At 62.6% G+C, this 18,629-nt stretch overlaps 2 protein-coding genes across 5 annotated transcripts; one reads left to right on the top strand and one right to left on the bottom strand.

Moving 5' to 3' along the window:
* The first annotated feature begins 489 nt into the window (after positions 1–489).
* Positions 490–16,121, top strand: LOC129212283 (erythroblast NAD(P)(+)--arginine ADP-ribosyltransferase-like). Of its 4 annotated transcripts, none has more exons than XM_054840676.1 (4): positions 490–621; positions 858–1,785; positions 2,097–2,135; positions 2,240–2,568. In XM_054840676.1, exons 2-4 carry the CDS (start codon positions 1,002–1,004, stop codon positions 2,320–2,322), a joined length of 906 nt encoding a protein of 301 aa, XP_054696651.1. In that variant the 5' UTR covers positions 490–621; positions 858–1,001; the 3' UTR covers positions 2,323–2,568. The 4 variants fall into 4 exon arrangements, with proteins under 4 accessions (XP_054696651.1, XP_054696660.1, XP_054696644.1 ...); XM_054840685.1 differs by lacking the exon at positions 2,240–2,568 and adding an exon at positions 15,793–16,121 and having other exon boundaries at positions 511–621; positions 921–1,785; XM_054840669.1 differs by having other exon boundaries at positions 511–621; positions 921–1,785; positions 2,240–6,355.
* A 498-nt stretch (positions 16,122–16,619) lies between these two features.
* IL18BP (interleukin 18 binding protein) lies at positions 16,620–18,516 on the bottom strand. The gene is made up of 5 exons (XM_054844700.1): positions 18,473–18,516; positions 17,904–17,972; positions 17,638–17,703; positions 17,246–17,375; positions 16,620–17,079 (listed from the first exon to the last, which is right to left on the bottom strand). Exons 1-5 carry the CDS (start codon positions 18,492–18,494, stop codon positions 16,893–16,895), a joined length of 474 nt encoding a protein of 157 aa, XP_054700675.1. The 5' UTR covers positions 18,495–18,516; the 3' UTR covers positions 16,620–16,892.
* Positions 18,517–18,629: the final 113 nt, after the last annotated feature.

Below are 18,629 nucleotides of genomic sequence, written 5' to 3'. Positions count from 1 at the left end.
CCTGTGTCTGTAAGCACCGCGACGGGGACGCTCCCTTGGCCCAGAGCTGCTCGTGCCGAAGCAGACAGGGACTGGTCTGTCCCCAGCCCTGCTGCCTGCACCCTGCCCTGCCTCCTGCCTTCTAAGCCCCTCCAAAGCCCGGGGGCTGCGGGCAGGGGCTGAAGTGCCGCGGATGCCCCTCACCTCCACACCACCTGTGCCACAACCTGCCCCGTCCTCAGCAGCGCGACGGGGGGTCAGTGCAAGCACCGGGCCCCGGGTCAGCAGGGCCAGAGCTGGAGTCAGATGCTGCAGGAAAAGGCAGAGCCCCCGCGGGGCAGGACGGCACCCGCACCCAGCTTAAAGCAAAGGCAATTTATCCCACGGGGGGTTCCTGACTGTCCCCGGAGCCACGCTGCAGGGCAGGAGGGGGCAGCGGCTGCTCTGGGTGCTCGGGGGGTTGGAAGGCAAAAATAACCGGGAGGCGAGGGCTGGATCGCGGCCCCAGCAATCCTGGCCAGGGCTGCTATAAAAAGAAAGATCAGCTGATTCTCACCTCTCCTTCTGGCAGCGGGCGGGCGCCAAGGGGCCGGGTGCCGTGGGACCTGGGGAGCAGAACCCCGACCCTGGCGCGGGGCACAGGTAACGCTTCTTGCCAGGGGTCCCCAGGGGTTTGCTCCCGGCGGGGGACACCACAGACCTGCGGCTGCCAGGGCCATGGTGCCAGGCGCCGGGGACGCCCGCCCGTTGGCAGGGTTTCATGCAAGTCACGGGGTCGGGGTCTGGGCCGGTGCCAGGAGGTGTGCCGAGCGGGGTGCCCCTGGCTGGGGATGCAACTGGGGGTGCTTTCCCCCAGCCTGCCCCGCTTCTCTCCGCAGCCCCCTCACAGGCCCTGCCGCCCTCCCCGAGCTGACCCTGCTCTCACTCCCCCACTTCCCCAGCCGCTTGCGGAGGAACCGGCTGCTTCCCTGCCCACGGCACTGCGGCAGCTGGGCGCTTCTCCTGGGGGGGCTCTGCCTGCCATGGAGCATCTGGTGCTGGGCTTGGTGCTGCTGTCCGGGACCCTGGCTGCTACCAGCCCCCGGCACCAGCGAGACCTCGACCCTGTCAAGAAGGTGGCACTGGACATGGCCCCCAGCTCCTTCGATGACCAGTACCAGGGCTGCAGCCGCATGATGGAGGAGGAGCTGGAGGAGCTCAACCGCACCGAGTTCACAAACAACAGAGTCTACAAGGAGGCCTGGAGCCAAGCCACTGCTGAATGGCGGAGACGGTGGGGCCGCGTCCCCCAGCGGCAGGCAGTGCGGCCGGACCAGCAGGTCGCCCTGCTGGCATACACCCTGCAGGGCCCCTTGCACCGGGAGTTCAACGCAGCCGTGCGTGTGGCCGGGCACTCCCGCGAGGAATACCTGAACACCTTCCACTTCAAGGTGCTGCATTTCCTCCTGAGCGAGGCCCTGCGTATCCTGCGGGACACCAGGCCCCAAAAATGCCACAACGTCTACCGGGGTGTAGACATCCGCTTCACTGCCCGGCAGCGCCAATCCATCCGCTTCGGACAGTTCACCTCCACCTCCCTACGGAACGACAGCACCCAGCACTTCGGTCAGGACACCTTCTTCTCGGTGGAGACCTGCTATGGTGTCCTCATCAGGAACTTCTCCTTCTTCCCCATGGAGGAGGAGGTCCTCATCCCGCCTTTTGAGATCTTCGAGGTCACCAATGTTGCCCGCAACGGGGACAGAGCCTTCATCCAGCTCCGCTCCCAGGGCGCAAGCAGCACCTACAACTGCGAGTGGGTGAAAGGTGAATTCCCGGGGGCACGGTCCCTCCCTGCCACAGGGGTGTGGGGTGCAGGAGTGGGGGGTGGCCCCATCCCACCAACTCTGCCAGGAAAGGGGGTCTCGATGGTGGGGAGGGCGACGGGGGCAGCTTGCCTTTGGACGCGCATCCTTGCACGTCTCCCAGCCGCTCTCCCCTGGGGTTTGCAAGGGGGCCCTTAGCAGCAGAGCACGGCACAGCCTGGCATGGTACAGCGTGGCACGGCTGGGGAGGGGTGAGGAGCGGCACGGCACGTTGCGTGCAGCAGCCGTGCAAACAGTTGGTTTCTTTGGCAGAGAAGAGATGCAAGAACCAGACGTGCGTCTTCAGCGCAGGTGAGCCCAGAGCCCCCCCTGCAGCTGGGGAGGGCAGACCCCCGCCGGGCCCCCTGCCCCCTCCCCCCCGGCTGCCCCTGACTCCCCCTCTCTGGCACCCCCAGGCAGGAGCGTCCAGGGGGACCCCCCCCGCCTCTGGGGGTTCCTCCTGGCAGCCGCGGCCCTGGCAGCCACCGCAGGATCCTGAGCCGAGATGCCACCGCTGCCACGGCACCATGGCGAGGGAAAGGGGTCGGGAACGGGAGCCACCAGCTTCACGGAGCCGGCGGGACAGGACGGGGCAGCAGGAGGGCTGGGGGCACGGGGACAGCCCCGCTGCTCAGCCCTGCCATGGTGCCACCGGCCCTGGGACGCCCCGGCAGCCCCAGGACGCCAGCGGAGCCGGGACGAGACCTTTCCCTGGCTCCCACGGGAATAAAGATTTGCTCTGGGACTGGGGTGTCTCCGGGGGTTCCTGCGGCTCCCTGGGCTGGGGGCAGCTCGGGGTGGGGGGGGGGGGGGCTGCAGCCGGGGTCTTCTCCAGCCCCCTCACATCCCCAGCTCTCCCGCATCCAGAGCATCCCGCAGAGCGATGCCCGCAGCCCGGGTCCTGCTCGAGGGGTCCGCAGGGGGGTGTGTGTCTCCTCCTGGGGTCTGTCCCCTGCCTGCAGCCCATCACCACCTCCTCCTCCTCCTCCTCCTCCTCCTCCAGCGCAGGGTGCAGCCGTGGGGCCAGGCATCCCCAGGGCAGGGGCAGGGGCAGGGCTGTCCGTGGCTCTCCGGTCCCTCGCTGGGCTGGGAGGGGGTCAGGGACGGATCCTGCCCTCTGTGCACACCAGAGCCGCCTCCTCTCCCTCCCTCCTCACCCCACAGGTGCTCCCGGCACCCACGCGCAGCCCCGTCCCCAGGACATGGGTGACACCGGCCGACACCAGGCAGCCTTGATGTGCTTTAATAAACCCTGGGGTCCCACAGCCGGCTGCGAGCAGGTCCTGGGGCCGGCCCGGGCAGCGCTCCTGCCTTGGCGAGGGGCGCCGGGAGACCCCCCTAGCACAGTGGGGCCGGCAGACGTGGGGCCATGTGGATCCCACGGCGGGGCATGGAGACAGACCTCCGTGGAGGCATCACATCCCCATGCCCATGCCCAGGGCTGCCCCTCCCTGCCAGCCCCAGAGCCCTGGGCAGCCCCGCTGCACCCCTGGGACCCCCCACCCCGGTACTCACAGCACCGTCCCCTCGCGCACGGCCCCGTCCGGGTGCAGCTTCTCCACGAAGGAGCCGTTCCCCAGCCAGTAGAGCAGCGTGAGCTCGGGGAGGCTGCTCACCGCCTCGCACCACACCGTCACGCTCTCGCCTGAGGCCGGACGGGACGCAGGGTCAGAGGGGCTGCCAGGGCAGCTCCAGTGGGGGGTCCTGGCCAAGGGCTGGCCCTGCTTGTGCCACTGGCCCCTTGACAGCCTTGGGGTCCTGGGGGGCTCCCGAGAGGACGAACACTGCCAGCTCTGCCATCACACTGGGAAGGAGTAGAGGGAGCCCGGGGAAGAGGAGCTGCTCCCCGACAGGAAGCCCAGGGAGTCCATGGAGGCCAGGGGGCCCACCGGGACAGTTGCTTCCTGCTCGAAGCCTCCGTGTTCTCTGTGGGTTCAAAAGATCTGTCAAAAGGAGCAAGTCGCTCATCCCTCGCCTTCGGTCAGTACCCCTGCCCGGCCCCAGGGGCCCGCGGCCCCCCCCAGGACCCCCAGGACCTTCTCTGCCAAGCCGCTTTCCAGCCGCGTGTCCCGGCCTGTGCTGGTGCCTGGCCCTGTTCCTCCCCAGGGGCCGCACTTTGCCCTTGTTGAACTTGATGAGGTTCCGTTTCTCCAGCCCACCCAGGGCCCCAGACTCCAGCACACCCGCTGGGGCACCAGCCACCGTCACGTGAAGAGTACGAGGCTGACGCGGGGCTGAGGGGGGCCCTCCCGTTGAGTCCCCAGGTTCAGGAAGGATTCCCTTGCTTTCTCAACTCCTTCTCAGAGAGGAGCCGAGGTGCAGCCAGGTCCAGTCCTAGTCCCAGGCTCAGTCAGCGCTTTATGTCTAAAGCGTTATGTGTGTAGCCACTTAGCAGAGTCCACGTTTGCCTGTTGGAGCCCTCTCAAGGACCTTCACTGAGACACTGTCACAAAGTCGAAAAAGTCAGACCCCGTTACTCTCTGCCGGCTCACGCTGACCCTGTCTTCGGCACCCACAAGCCCGGACAAGTCCAGCATCCCACATTATCCACCCTGTGACTGTAGTCACAACTCGCCAAGAGGAACATCGTATAATTTGGATGTAGGCGGGCTGAGGGATCCATCTCTCTCCCGCGTTTTCGTTCTCGTCATTTTCAATAGGGGATGGTATTAAGGGGACATATTAGGATCACAGCCTTGAAGCATCCTAACTTGCCTGGTTACAGCTCCAGTTATCATAGATTTCTCCCATGATAATCCAATACTAACAATAACAATCGTTACAATAAACATTAATGCATACCGGGCTCAACTCTGAATCCATCCACTGATTTCTAATCAAACCAACTGAAATCCTTTGAAACCCACCCAGGCCACTGCCAGTCTCCTGGTTTCATTTTCTCGCGGAGCTCATGCGTCTGGTCCGCAATTTTTTGCGTCCCATCCATAGCTTGGTGCAAGGTAGCGAACACATTGGGAATTGACACACAACAGGTTTCATCAGGATAGGTGGTATTCAGCCACCCACAAACGCCGCTCTCCTTCAGTAGTAGTATATCCAATGCCAATCGACTCTGCAAGTCATCTGTGAGGTCGCTTGTAGCTGGCTGTTGCTAGCCTCGATGGGCGTCCACATCCAATTAGCAAGAGTCTCTACTTGCCACGTTAGATTTTCTATATACAGTCAGTTGTTAATTATGACCGTCCAATAACCCCAGAATGCTTTCATGGCCAAATTGATCTTCATTCCTGGTATATGATAACTTGGCCGTGGCATGAGGGGTAGTATGTTTATCTTTGTTCTGTACCCTCTTGATTTCATCAGTGCTTTGGTACAATCAAAAGCTATTGTGGGACATAAAGTCCCAAAGTGCATTCTAACCCATCCCAATAGGGTTGAATGACACACCCCCCCCCCCCCGCCCAGAATGAGCTGTTCCATCATCTTTCCAGGGATGGAGGTGAGGCCGACTGGTCTCTAGTTTCCTGGGTCCTCCTTCTTGCCCTTTTTGAAGACCAGAGTGACATTGGCTTTCCTCCAGTCCTCAGGCACCTCTCCTGTTCTCCATCACCTTTCAAAGATGACTGAGAATGGCTTAGCAAGAACATCGGCCAGCTCCCTGAGCACTCGTGGGGGCATCCCATCAGGGCCCATCGATTTGTGAATATCGAGTTTGCCGAGATGTCCTCTGACCTGATCCTCCCCGACCAAGGGGAGGTCTTCCTTTCTCCAGACTTTCTCTCCTGCCTCCAGGGTCTGGGATTCCTGAGGGACGGCCTTAGCAGTAAAGGCCAAACCAAAGGCACCATTCAGTAACTCCCCCTTCTCTGTATCCTCCATCACCAGGACACCACCTCATTCAGCACGGGCCCACATTTTCCCTTTTGCTGCTGAGGTACTTGAAAGAGCCCTTCTTGTTGTCCTTGACATCTGTCCTGGTTTCGGCAGGGACAGAGTTAACTTTCTTTCCAGCAGCTGGTGTACTGCTGTGTTTTGGATTTAGGATGAGAATAATGTTGATCACACACTGATGGTTTCAGTTGTTGCCAAGCAGTCAAGGACTTTTTCAGCTTCTCATATTGCCCTGCCAACGAGAAGGCGGGGCGCACCCAACAATCTGGGAGGGGACACGGCCAGGACGGCTGACCCAAACTGGCCAAAGGGATAGTCCATCCATACGACATCGTGTTCCATTTGTAGGGGTGGGCTGAGAAGCGTGGCAGCAGGGAGCTTGGCGCAGCAGCTGGGGGTCTCACATGGCATTGACTTTGGAGAGATGGCGCTAGTCTTCCCAAGTCACCATTCTGCGTGATGGAGCCCTGCTTTCCTGGGGATGGCTGAACACCTGCCTGCCATGGGAAGTGGTGAAGGAATTCCTTCCCTTGTGTTGCTTGTGCATGTGGGCTGGGCAGCTGGGGGTCGTGCCTAGCGTCAACTTCAGGTGGTGAGAGATTGTGCTAGTCATCACTTGTTCTGTTGTAGTTGTTGTTGCTATTTTCCTTTTTGTGTTTTTCCTATTAAACTGTCTTTATTGCAACCCATGAGTTTTTTCACTTTCACTCTTCCAATTCTCTCCCCATCCCGCTGGCGGGGGGGTGAGCGAGTGTCTGCATGGGGCTGAGCTGCTGGCTGGGGCAAAACCATGACAACATCCCTTGCCAGGCCAAAGTCAGCTCTCCTCAAGGCCAAGGCTGTAGTCCTACCCATTGCCCTGTTCCTTCCATGCAGGATCCTGAACTCCACCATCTCATGGTCACTGCAGCCAAGACTGTCCTCGACCTTCATGTCCCCAACCAGTCCTTCTTTGTTTGTTACTACAAGGTCCAGCAGCACCCCTCTCCTCATGGGCTCCTCCACCACCTGTGTCAAAAAGTTGTCATCAATGCTCTGCAGGAACCTCCTGGACTGTGCGTGCCTGGCTGTGTTGCTTTTCCAGCAAATAGCAGGGTGGCTGAAGTCCCCCAGGAGGACCAGGGCCTGCGATCGTGAGGCTACTTCCAGCTGTCTGAAGAAGGCCTCATCTACTTCCTCATCCTGATCTGGTGGCCTGTAGTAAACACCCACAACAGGGTCACCTGTATTAGCCTGCCCCTTAATCCTTACGCATCAGCTCTCCACTCGTTCTTCATCCACTCCTATGCAGAGCTCGACACATTCCAGTTGCTCTCTCCCATAAAGAGCAGCTCCACCACCTCGCCTTGCTGGCCTGTCATTCCTAAAGAGTACATAACCGTCCGTGACAGCATTCCAGTCATGCGAGCTATCCCACCATGTCTCTGTCATTGCAATGAGATCACGGCCCTGCAACCGCACACAGATCTCTAGTTCTTCCTGTTTATTCCCCACGCTGCGTGCATGGGTCTACAGGCATTTCAGAGAGCTAATGGAGCATGGAGGTTTCCTTCAAGGGGTGCAGGAGGGTCCACCATGGCCATACGGACCCTTGAGGTGTTTGGCTTTCTGGTTCTCCTCTTGGGAGGCAGCTAAGGAACATTCGTTGCCGCTCCGGTTGGCCTGGCTTGTTCCCCGGTTGGATGCGATGGCATCGGCATTGCCGCCTTGGACCCCAGCCCCTGAGTCCTTCAGTTTAAAGCCCGCTTCACCAAGTTGGCCGGCTTGCTGCCAAAGATTCCCTTGCCTCTTCTGGACAGGTGGCCCCCATCCCTCTCTAACAGCTTAAAGTCATCAAAGAATGTCCCGTTGCTGTAAAAGCCAAAACCCTCGCAACGGCACCAGCCACGTGGCCAGGAGTTGATTTGCATTATACGTCTATTTCTGGCTGCCGCCTTTCCTCCAACTTGGGCACCAAAGTTTGTCACTTGCACCCCCAGGGCTTCATAGTCCTCCTTGATGCTGCCCAGGTTCTGGCTTGCGGTGTCATTCACGCCCACATGAAAGAGTAGCAGTGGATAGCAGTCTGTGCTCTGGACAAGTTGCGGCACCCTCTCGGCAACATCTCGGATCGTGGCTCCCGGCAGGCACCGTACCTCTGGTGCCTGCCTGTCAGGTCATCAGACGGGCACCTTGGTGTCCCTTAACAGGGAGTCACCCACTACGAGCAGTCATCGCCTCTTTTTACGGTACCCACCGTGTGCTGCTGGGACAATTTCTCCTTGCAGACCTTGCCCGTGCGTGTCTACAGCTGCTAAAGCTTCTCATCTGTCTTTGTTTGTGAAGCCGGAGGGCGGAGACCGGAGCAGAGCCCTGCTGCTGTGGGTGACCAGGGTCCATGGTGCCTCCTTCTCAGTGGTGCCCACTACAGGAACTTGGTTATGGGACCACCCATCTGTCTCCATCTCGGCCCCTCTAACACTGCGCAGCCTTTGCACTGTTGCCTGCGACTCGGCCACCTGACGTAACAGACCATCCACCTGCGCACACCTTGTGCAGGTACGGACCTTTTCACCCAGAGAGGGGTCTGGGCAGCCCCTGCAACCCACCGCCTGTACGGGCGTCTCCTTCCTGACCGGTTCTGCCTGGAACACTGGCGTTAGCTCTGAGGCGAGTGCCCGCCGTTTTGGCAGGGACCGAGAGCGCTTCCCTGGGCCGTGGGCCTACAGGCAGGTTGCAGGGCCCTCCCTGTGCGAACGGCCCTCCTGTGCAAACTGACACGCCGCGCCCTGTTCGCCTGCCGCATCGCTGGCGCTGGCGCTTCCCAGGGCCATTTAAATCTCCCGCGGTTGCTCCTGGCAACGCCCAAGCCGTGTCACCCTCGCCGAAGCCACGTCATCATTGCTGAAGCCGCGTCAGCCTCGCTCATGAGAGCTCCTGGGGGTCTCTCCGCTCTTCCTCGCGTTTCCCTGGCTCTGGGAACCTCCGTCCGCCTTCATCTAGGTCTTGGCCACAGAACTCACCGTTGCCACCGCGGCGTTCCTCGCCGACTGAGATGCATAGATAGAGCGGTACAGACAGACCGGCGTACATACGGCTGTGTGGGCACCGCTGGCCGGCAGGGCCCTGCTCCCCGAGCTGTCCCAGCCTCCCCGGTTATCGGTACAGCTCGGGGGTCTCCTGTCATCCCCAAACTGCCCAGGGAACCCCGCAGTGCTCGAAGCTGTGGCCACTGCTCCCGGCGGTGCCAGCCACCCCCCACCCCCTCCCGCATCCCCACCGGCATCGTCTGCCTCCCCGACAGCCAGGGCTGGGTCCGCTGCAGCCCCCCGAGATGCCGCTCCAGCATCCGGCAGCCCCGGTGGGGGTCTCCTCTGGGCACTGTCAGGAGCGAGGACGGCGCCGGGGAGGGATGGAGGGGTCTGGCCCTCGACGCCTTCCGTGATAAACTCGTGGGGCTGCCGTGGAAGGGGCGAGGGCCCGGGTGTAGAGCTCTGATAACGAGTGAGTGTTGCAAACATCCGTCTTGACACAGGCAGGGACAAACAAACACAGCCCGCGGAGGCAAGATACCATCTTGTGAGCCCATCCCCCTGTTCCTGAAACATGCAAAGACCATCTGTCTTCTGCGCAAGCGTGTCTGCAAAAGGCCATCACTCGGTCAACCCCAAAGAGGGGGGACTGTGGAATCCCCAAGACCCCCACAACCCACCGACTCATGTCTAGAACACTCCTGGGCACGTACAGCACCTGCTCAGTGATGACGACCCTTGCCTATGGGAAGGGCGCTGTGGGTTATAAAAAGTGGAAACCCAAGTTTTTGACTCGTGCCCACCACCTGAGGACTACCACTACGAGCAGAGAACATCGCTGGATCCAAGGGTGGTGATATCTTGTCTCGTCTCCTCTTTCTTTCTCTCTTTCTGTCTTTTCCTCTCTGCCACTCTCTTTGTCTCTAACTTCATTTTCGGCACATTGGGGTAATATCGTTACAAGTTTTGCCAAGCTGGTCTCTTTTGTAATTCTTCTGAGTTTCAGTAAATTTGTGATTTCTCTGAACCTCTCGAGTAATTGTCGTTACTCCTGACTAATGCACAGAGAACTGAAAAGATAACCTCACCCTCTGAGTGGGACAGGACACATGGGTTGGATTGGATTGACCACCGTGAAACCACCAGAACCATTTCCTCGACGAGTTCGTCGGGCCCACAGCACTAAGCCTAAACCAATGTTCAAACCCAAGTTCAATAAGGAACGTAACGCTCTGTGGCGTAGAGCCTTGCCGATGGGAGTGCCACGGCAGTTACTGAATGTTCCCATTGTAACCTGTGGCAAAAGGGACCAGAAGGGCCAGAGAGACTGCAAGAGCTTAGCTCCCACTTTTTCAATGACACCAAAATGAGATAGTCAGACCTTGCAAAGGCTCGCTGTCCTTAGTGCGAGCGGTGAAGCGAGTGGAACAGACAAGAAAAGGACAGATCTGATCATTTGGGGGCCTTTCCATCTCCTGGATACAGCGCGCAAGGGTGCAGGCGTTGCCCAGAAGCCTACAGCCCGTAAACGGTACGCCTGTCTGGATGGTACCGATGAAACCACATCTGTTACAGAAGGCAGCATTAAAGTATCCAAATTACAGGAAGACAGAGAGAGCACGGTGTTATTGCAAACCCCGCCAAGCAAAGCGTCTGCGATTCAGGGGGCACCTCCTCTGAAGGAAGGCAGTGACCTTCAAGGGGTCTGGTTCACTGATGCATCATCGAGAGGCAAAACCATGAGTGGAAGTATAAGGCGGTGACACTGGAAGTGGCCCCGGGGGAAAAGTTAAGCACAGGAACAGGTAAAGGAAGTGCCCGAGTAGGGGAGCTTAGGGCAGACCTACCGGCCGCCCGACATGGTGCCAGCCATATCTATCCCGACTCATCTGCTGGTTTTATGGGATCCACAGAGCGAGTGGGTCTCTGGGCAGCCAACGACTGGCAGGTAAAGAGAGTCCCACTCTGGCAAACTGCTGACAGTTGGGAACAATTGCTAGAACTAGGAGAACAAAGGGTGTCGCGTATTGGGTGGGTGACAGGACTGGACTGATCAGCTCCTATCGCTGCCCACTTCAACCAACAAGTCGATAGCCTCACCCCACTACAGGAACTGGATGTCGTGAGTGATGACCACGAATGGGAGCGCTTACTTGAATGGCTGCACGGGAAACGAGGCCACAGCGGGCGAGTCAATTTGTATGGGGAAGGTATAGCCCGAGGATGGCCCGTCTCAGTAAAGCCGTGTGATCGAGCGGTAACCACCTACTCACGATGTCGTTTATAATTTAACAAAGACCACCCAAGTAATGCACTTCCTCTGCATATCCGGGACGAGAAAACATTGTGACACACCTGGCAGATCGACTGAAGGAGTGGTTTAGTACACTTCCCCTTCTTGAGGGGATTCAAAGCGATAACTGGTCGCACGTTTCAGCATTTTTCAGCTGCAGCGGTACAAGACTGGTCAAAGGAAGAAGGGATCCGGTGGGTATTCCATACTCGGGGAGCAGGGTCCTGCCAGCCAGCGGTGCCTACACAGCTGTATGTATGCCGGTCTGTCTGTACCGCTCGCTCTGTGCATCTCTAGAGCTCTATGTCTGTCTCTATAGCTCATGCCCCAGGGGGGCCGGGACCCCTCAGCCCTGCAGCCGGGGCAGCCCCAGTGGGGGCGGGGGTCCCGCTGTCGGGCTCCTCTTCCCTGGCGCTGGTGGAGCTCCCACCCTGCAGCTCCGCGGGGAACGGGGGGTGCTCAGGACGAGCCACCCTCATGGGGCACCCGCGGCCACCGCTGGTGCTGGGGGAGGACCCACGTGGGCGGGGGGTGCAGCAGGGTGCCTCGTCTCTCCTCCTGTGCAGGGGGAGCAGGGAGGGGTGGAGCAGGGAGCGCCTGGCCCGGTGGGCCCCGCTGGCCTCCATCGACTCCCTGGCCCAGCGGTGGGGAGTGGCGGGGGGGCAGGTGGGGCTCCTGGTCACCTCTGTCTAGACATACCCCACCACCCCCCCCAAAGTGACGTGACTGTTCTTTGAGCTCTGTTGATCTGTTCATGGCAACTGGGCTCAGCCAAACCATCAGGAAGTCTTGCAATGAGCTTACCAGGGTTGCAAACAAGCTTTGAGACAGTCCGCTCAAGGCGTGGTCCCTCACAGGGGGTCCCTGCCAGGTCCCCAAGGGAGGGGTGCAGGGACCAAGCGGTTGCTTCATCCCTGTTTTGGATGGCTCGAGTGTGCTGCAAAACCCACCCGGGTGATGGTGGCTGGAAAGGAGCCGGGAGAGACCTCGGGGACACGGGGCTGGGGTCACCCTGCAGCCCTGCTGGGAGCCGCTGTGTGCAGTGCCGGTGTGGGGCTGGGGGCGCCGGGGGACAGCCGAACATAGCCGAGATGGATTGGCGCTCAGTGTCATTCACTGCACTGAACGTTAGGATGGGATGCAAAGATGATGGTGTAAGCTTCCTATACGGATCTCGAATGGCGCAGACGTGCAAAAAATGCCACGTGCCAGCCCATTGGTGCCTGTGTCGGGTACGGGGTGTCTTGGTCCTGTAACCTGGAGAGGGGTCCCTGCTCAGGGGAAGGGGGTGGGGGAGCGGCGGCACCGGTGCTGCTCAGGGTGGGAGAGGGCGCCGTACCCGCCCGGTTTGGGGGGACCCTGCACCGCTGTGATGAGGTTTTGGGGTCTCACTTCTGCTCAGCCAGGGGCCTGTCTGCAGGCTGCCTCCCCCAGTGCTGACATGGGGGTCCCCGGGGAAGGATGCTGCTGCTGTGCTCCTCTCTCCCCGGTTCTCCCCAGGTGGTCCTGCAGGATGAGCCCCTCGCAGGCTCCGAGCCCCCCTGGGCTTTGCCACCCCTGTCCCTGTGTCTGTAAGCACCGCGACGGGGACGCTCCCTTGGCCCAGAGCTGCTCGTGCCGAAGCAGACAGGGACTGGTCTGTCCCCAGCCCTGCTGCCTGCACCCTGCCCTGCCTCCTGCCTTCTAAGCCCCTCCAAAGCCCGGGGGCTGCGGGCAGGGGCTGAAGTGCCGCGGATGCCCCTTGCCTCCAACCACCTGTGCCACAACCTGCCCCGTCCTCAGCAGCGCGACGGGGGGTCAGTGCAAGCACCGGGCCCCGGGTCAGCAGGGCCAGAGCTGGAGTCAGATGCTGCAGGAAAAGGCAGAGCCCCCGCGGGGCAGGACGGCACCCGCACCCAGCTTAAAGCAAAGGCAATTTATCCCACGGGGGGTTCCTGACCGTCCCTGGAGCCACGCTGCAGGGCAGGAGGGGGCAGCGGCTGCTCTGGGCGCTCGGGGGGTGGGAAGGTAAAAATAATGGGGAGGCGAGGGCTGGATCGCGGCCCCAGCAATCCTGGCCAGGGCTGCTATAAAAAGAAAGATCAGCCGATTCTCACCTCTCCTTCTGTGCCACAGGGGGATCCCCAGGGGTTTGCTCCCGGCGGGGGACACCACAGACCTGCGGCTGCCAGGGCCATGGTGCCAGGCGCCGGGGACGCCCGCCCGTTGGCAGGGTTTCATGCAAGTCACGGGGTCGGGGTCTGGGCCGGTGCCAGGAGGTGTGCCGAGCGGGGTGCCCCTGGCTGGGGATGCAACTGGGGGTGCTTTCCCCCAGCCTGCCCCGCTTCTCTCCGCAGCCCCCTCACAGGCCCTGCCGCCCTCCCCGAGCTGACCCTGCTCTCACTCCCCCACTTCCCCAGCCGCTTGCGGAGGAACCGGCTGCTTCCCTGCCCACGGCACTGCGGCAGCTGGGCGCTTCTCCTGGGGGGTCTCTGCCTGCCATGGAGCATCTGGTGCTGGGCTTGGTGCTGCTGTCCGGGACCCTGGACACTGCCAGACCCCAGCACTGCCCAGACCTCAACCCTGTCAAGAAGGTGGCACTGGACATGGCCCCCAGCTCCTTCGATGACCAGTACCAGGGCTGCAGCCGCATGATGGAGAAGGAGCTGCAGGAGCTCAACCGCACCGAGTTCACCGACAAGGACTATGCCAAGGCCTGGAAGGAAGCTGCTGCTAAGTGGCAGAGCAAGCAGGACCACATCTCCCAGGTGCCAGCGCTGCGGCCAGAGCATGTGGTCGCCCTGCTGGCATACACCTGGGAATGCAACCTGTACCGAAAGTTCAACGCAGCCGTGCGTGTGGCCGGGCGCTCCCGCGAGGAATACCTGAAAAGCTTCAACTTCAAGGTGCTGCATTTCCTCCTGAGCGAGGCCCTGCGTATCCTGCGGGATGCCCAGCCCCAAAAATGCCACCACGTCTACCGGGGTGTCCAGGGTACCCGCTTCACCGCCCAGCAGCACCAAACCATCCGCTTTGGCCAGTTCACCTCCACCTCCCTACGGGAAGACGAAGCCTTGAATTTCGGCAAGGACACCTTCTTCTCGGTGGAGACCTGCTATGGTGTCCTCATCAGGAACTTCTCCTTATTCCCCACGGAGGAGGAGGTCCTCATCCCACCTTTTGAGATCTTCAATGTCACCAAAATCACCCACAATGGGGACAGAGCCTTCATCCAGCTCCGCTCCCAGGGCGCAAGCAGCACCTACAACTGCGAGTGGGTGAAAGGTGAATTCCCGGGGGCACGGTCCCTCCCTGCCACAGGGGTGTGGGGTGCAGGAGTGGGGGGTGGCCCCATCCCACCAACTCTGCCAGGAAAGGCGGTCTCGATGGCGGGGAGGGCGATGGGGGCAGCTTGCCTTTGGACGCTGTGTTGGGTTTGCGTGGCAGGGTTTTGGTAGCGGGGGGGCTACAGGGGTGGCTTCTGTGAGAAGCTGCTAGAAGCTCCCCCTGTGTCTGACAGAGCCAATGCCAGCCGGCTCTAAGACGGGCCCGCCGCTGGCCAAGGCCAAGCCAATCAGCGCCTCTGTGATAACATATTTAAGAAGTAGAAAAACACTTAGAGAGGGAGAGCTTTTGCAGCCGGAGAGAGGAGTGAGAAGATGTAAGAAACTCTGCAGACACCCAGGTCAGTGCAGATGGAGGGGGAGGAGGAGCTCCAGGCGCCGGAGCAGAGATCCCCCTGCAGCCCGTGGTGAAGGCCATGGTGAAGCAGGCTGTCCCCCTGCAGCCCATGGAGGAAGGATGAGGGGGTGTAGAGATTCCCCCTGCAGCCCATGGAGGAAGGATGAGGGGGTGTAGAGATTCCACCTGCAGCCCGTGGAGGACCCCACGCCAGAGCAGGTGGAGGCACCTGAAGGAGGCTGCGGCCCGTGGGAAGCCCACACTGGAGCAAGTTCCAGGCCGGACCGGTGGACCCGTGAAGAGGGGAGCCCACGCCAGGGCAGGTTTGCTGGCAGGACTTGTGACCCCGTGGGGGACCCCACGCTGGAGCAGTTTGCTCCTGAAGGTCTGCACCCCGTGAGAGGGACTCCATGCTGGAGCAGGGGAACGATGAGAGGAGTCCTCCCCCTGAGGATGAAGAAGCGGCAGACACACCGTGAGATGAACTGACCGTAACCCCCATTCCCCGTCCCCCTGTGCCGCTGAGGGGGGGAAGGTTGAAGCTGGGAGTGAAGTTGAGCCCGGGAAGATGGGAGGGGTGGGGGGAGGTGTTTTAAGAGTTGATTTTATTTTCTCATTCCTCTACTCTGTTTTTGCCTAGTAATAAATTAGATGAATTCCCTCTCTAAGTTTGGTCTGTTTTGCTCGTGACGATAATTAGTGAGTGATCTCTCCCTGTCCTTATCTCGACCTGCAAGCATTTCGTTATGCCTTTTCTCCCCTGTTTAGTGAATGAGGGGAGTGAGAGAGTGGCTCTGGTGGGCACCTGGCCCCCAGCCAGGCTCAACCCACCACAGACGCGCATCCTTGCACGTCTCCCAGCCACTCTCCCCTGGGGTTTGCAAAGGGGCCCTTAGCGGCAGAGCACGGCACAGCCTGGCATGGCACAGCGTGGCACGGCTGGGGAGGGGTGAGGAGCGGCACGGCACGTTGCGTGCAGCAGCCGTGCAAACGGTTGGTTTCTTTGGCAGAGAAAAGATCCAAGACCATGGCGTGCGTCTTCAGCGCAGGTGAGCCCAAAGCCCCCCCTGCAGCTGGGGAGGGCAGACCCCCGCCGGGCCCCCTGCCCCCTCCCCCCCGGCTGCCCCTGACTCCCCCTCTCTGGCACCCCCAGGCAGGAGCGTCCAGGGGGACCCCCCCCGCCTCTGGGGGTTCCTCCTGGCAGCCGCGGCCCTGGCAGCCGCCGTGGGATCCTGAGCCGAGATGCCACCGCTGCCACGGCACCATGGCGAGGGAAAGGGGTCGGGAACGGGAGCCACCAGCTTCACGGAGCCAGCGGGACAGGACGGGGCAGCAGGAGGGCTGGGGGCACGGGGACAGCCCCGCTGCTCAGCCCTGCCATGGTGCCACCGGCCCTGGGACACCCCGGCAGCCCCAGGACGCCAGCGGAGCCAGGACGAGACCTTTCCCTGGCTCCCACGGGAATAAAGATTTGCTCTGGGACTGGGGTGTCTCCGGGGGTTCCTGCGGCTCCCTGGGCTGGGGGCAGCTCGGGGGGGGGTGGGGGGGCTGCAGCCGGGGTCTTCTCCAGCCCCCTCACATCCCCAGCTCTCCCGCATCCAGAGCATCCCGCAGAGCGATGCCCGCAGCCCGGGTCCTGCTCGAGGGGTCCGGAGGGGTGTGTGTGTCTCCTCCTGGGGTCTGTCCCCTGCCTGCAGCCCATCATCACCTTCTCCTTCTCCTCCTCCTCCTCCTCCAGCGCAGGGTGCAGCCGTGGGGCCAGGCATCCCCAGGGCAGGGGCAGGGGCAGGGGCAGGGGCAGGGGCAGGGCTGTCTGTGGCTCTCCTGTCCCTCGCTGGGCTGGGAGGGGGTCAGGGACGGATCCTGCCCTCTGTGTGCACCAGAGCCCCCTCCTCTCCCTCCCTCCTCACCCCACAGGTGCCCCCAGCACCCACGCGCAGCCCCGTCCCCAGGACACGGGTGACACCGGCCGACACCAGGCAGCCTTGATGTGCTTTAATAAACCCTGGGGTCCCACAGCCGGCTGCGGGCAGGTCCTGGGGCCGGCCCGGGCAGCGCTCCTGCCTTGGTGAGGGGCGCCGGGAGACCCCCCTAGCACAGTGGGGCCGGCAGACGTGGGGCCATGCGGATCCCACGGCGGGGCCCGGAGACAGGCCTCTGTGGAGGTGTCACATCTCCATGCAGTGGAGCAGGGTCGTGGGAGCGGGGACCCGGACTGCAGGATGCTCACCCGTCTCGATTTGCTCCCCGGTCTCAGCCCAGCCCCCCGCTCTCCACAGGGGCCCGTGCCGGTGCCGGGTGCAGCCACCGCACCTCCCTGGTGTTGACACCGAGAGGGCTGAGCACCACGCAGGTGAAGTTGGTGTGCAGGTGCTGGATGCCGAAGCAGTCGATGTGCAGGTCACGGCGCAGGGCCACCCGTGAGCCCCGCGGCTCCTCTCTGCGGACCCAGCAGGGACCCATCAGCCCCCGCTCCCAGCTCCATGACACCCTCCCCAGGATGGGGGGCACCGGGTCCTGCCCTGACCAGGGCTGCCCCTCCCTGCCAGCCCCAGAGCCCCAGGCAGCCCCGCTGCACCCCTGGGACCCCCCACCCCGGTACTCACAGCACCGTCCCCTCGTGCACGGCCCCGTCCGGGTGCAGCTTCTCCACGAAGGAGCCGTTCCCCAGCCAGTAGAGCAGCGTGAGCTCGGGGAGGCTGCTCACCGCCTCGCACCACACCGTCACGCTCTCGCCTGAGGCCGGACGGGGCGCAGGGTCAGAGGGGCTGCCAGGGCCCCGCTGCCCCCCGGGCCAGGCTGACCCTGACCAGAGGCGCAGTCCCTACCAAAGGGGGAACGTGCCCCACCTCACCAGCACCCCAAAATCTTGGCTGCGGGTGGAGGATGCACCCCACCTGTCTGCCAGGTTCAACTCCCCCATTCTTCCCCGGCCGGGGGTCTCAGTGCACCCCCCCATCCACAGGCCCCCCCTGCAATGCCCCCAGGGGTCACTCACCCAGGCGGGGGGGCTCTGACAGCGTCTGCAGGACAGTGATGCTGGGGGGCTGCAGGGCCATGGCACCTGGGGGAGCAGAGGCGGGTGAGGCGGGAGGACAAGAGTTGCCCCCCAAGACCCCCCATCTCCAGGGTGGGCAGGAGGGCAGGGTCCCACAGAGAGGACGAGGGCCACGGCTCAGTCCCAGCCCCCTGCACAGGTGCCTTGCAGGGCACCGAGCCTGGACTTGGCCGTGCCCCCCACAGCCCCCCACAGCCCCCACTTACCGGTGCGGCAGGAGGCCAGGGCCCAGCAGAGCAGGGGCAGGAGGAGCTGGGCAGGGGACCCCGGGGTCCCTGTGGGCACAGATGGGGCTCAGCACTGGGGATACCAGGATGCGCCCCCCCAAGCCTGGGACAGGCCACCCAGCACCCCCAACCAGCACCCCCCAGGTGGCCATGGTCCCCCCCTCCAGCATCCCCCCTGCAGCACCCCCCTCTCCAGCATCTCCCCAGCCGGCCATGGCCCCCCCTCCAGCATCCCCCCTCCAGCACCCCCCCAGCCGGCCATGGTCCCCCCTCCAGCATCCCCCCTGCAGCACCCCCCTCTCCAGCATCTCCCCAGCCGGCCATGGCCCCCCCTCCAGCATCCCCCCTCCAGCACCCCCCCAGCCGGCCATGGCCCCCCCTCCAGCATCCCCCCTCCAGCACCCCCCCCAGCCGGCCATGGTCCCCCCTCCAGCATCCCCCCTGCAGCATCCCCAATCTCCAGAACGGTCCCCCCAGGCACCGGGCTGGTTCCCGCTCCCGGGCCCCCCAGCCCCGGCTGTTGCCCCCCCGGTCCCGCGCGGCCGTACAGGCGGGGCACAGCACAGCCATGGTGCGGCGGCGCTCGGAGCGGCGGCGCTTTATGGGCGGCGGGCGGGAGCTCCGTGACTCACCGGGAGCCGCCCCGGCCCCGCCACCGCCCCGGCCCCTCCGTGTCTGTGGGCTCCGCGTCCCCACGTCCCGCCC

The sequence above is a fragment of the Grus americana genome, chromosome 1, assembly GCF_028858705.1.
Source record: "Grus americana isolate bGruAme1 chromosome 1, bGruAme1.mat, whole genome shotgun sequence".
Taxonomy (NCBI): Eukaryota; Metazoa; Chordata; class Aves; order Gruiformes; family Gruidae; genus Grus; species Grus americana.
The sequence above is the reverse complement of the archived record's forward strand: the minus strand, read 5'-3'. Positions and strand labels throughout refer to the sequence as shown.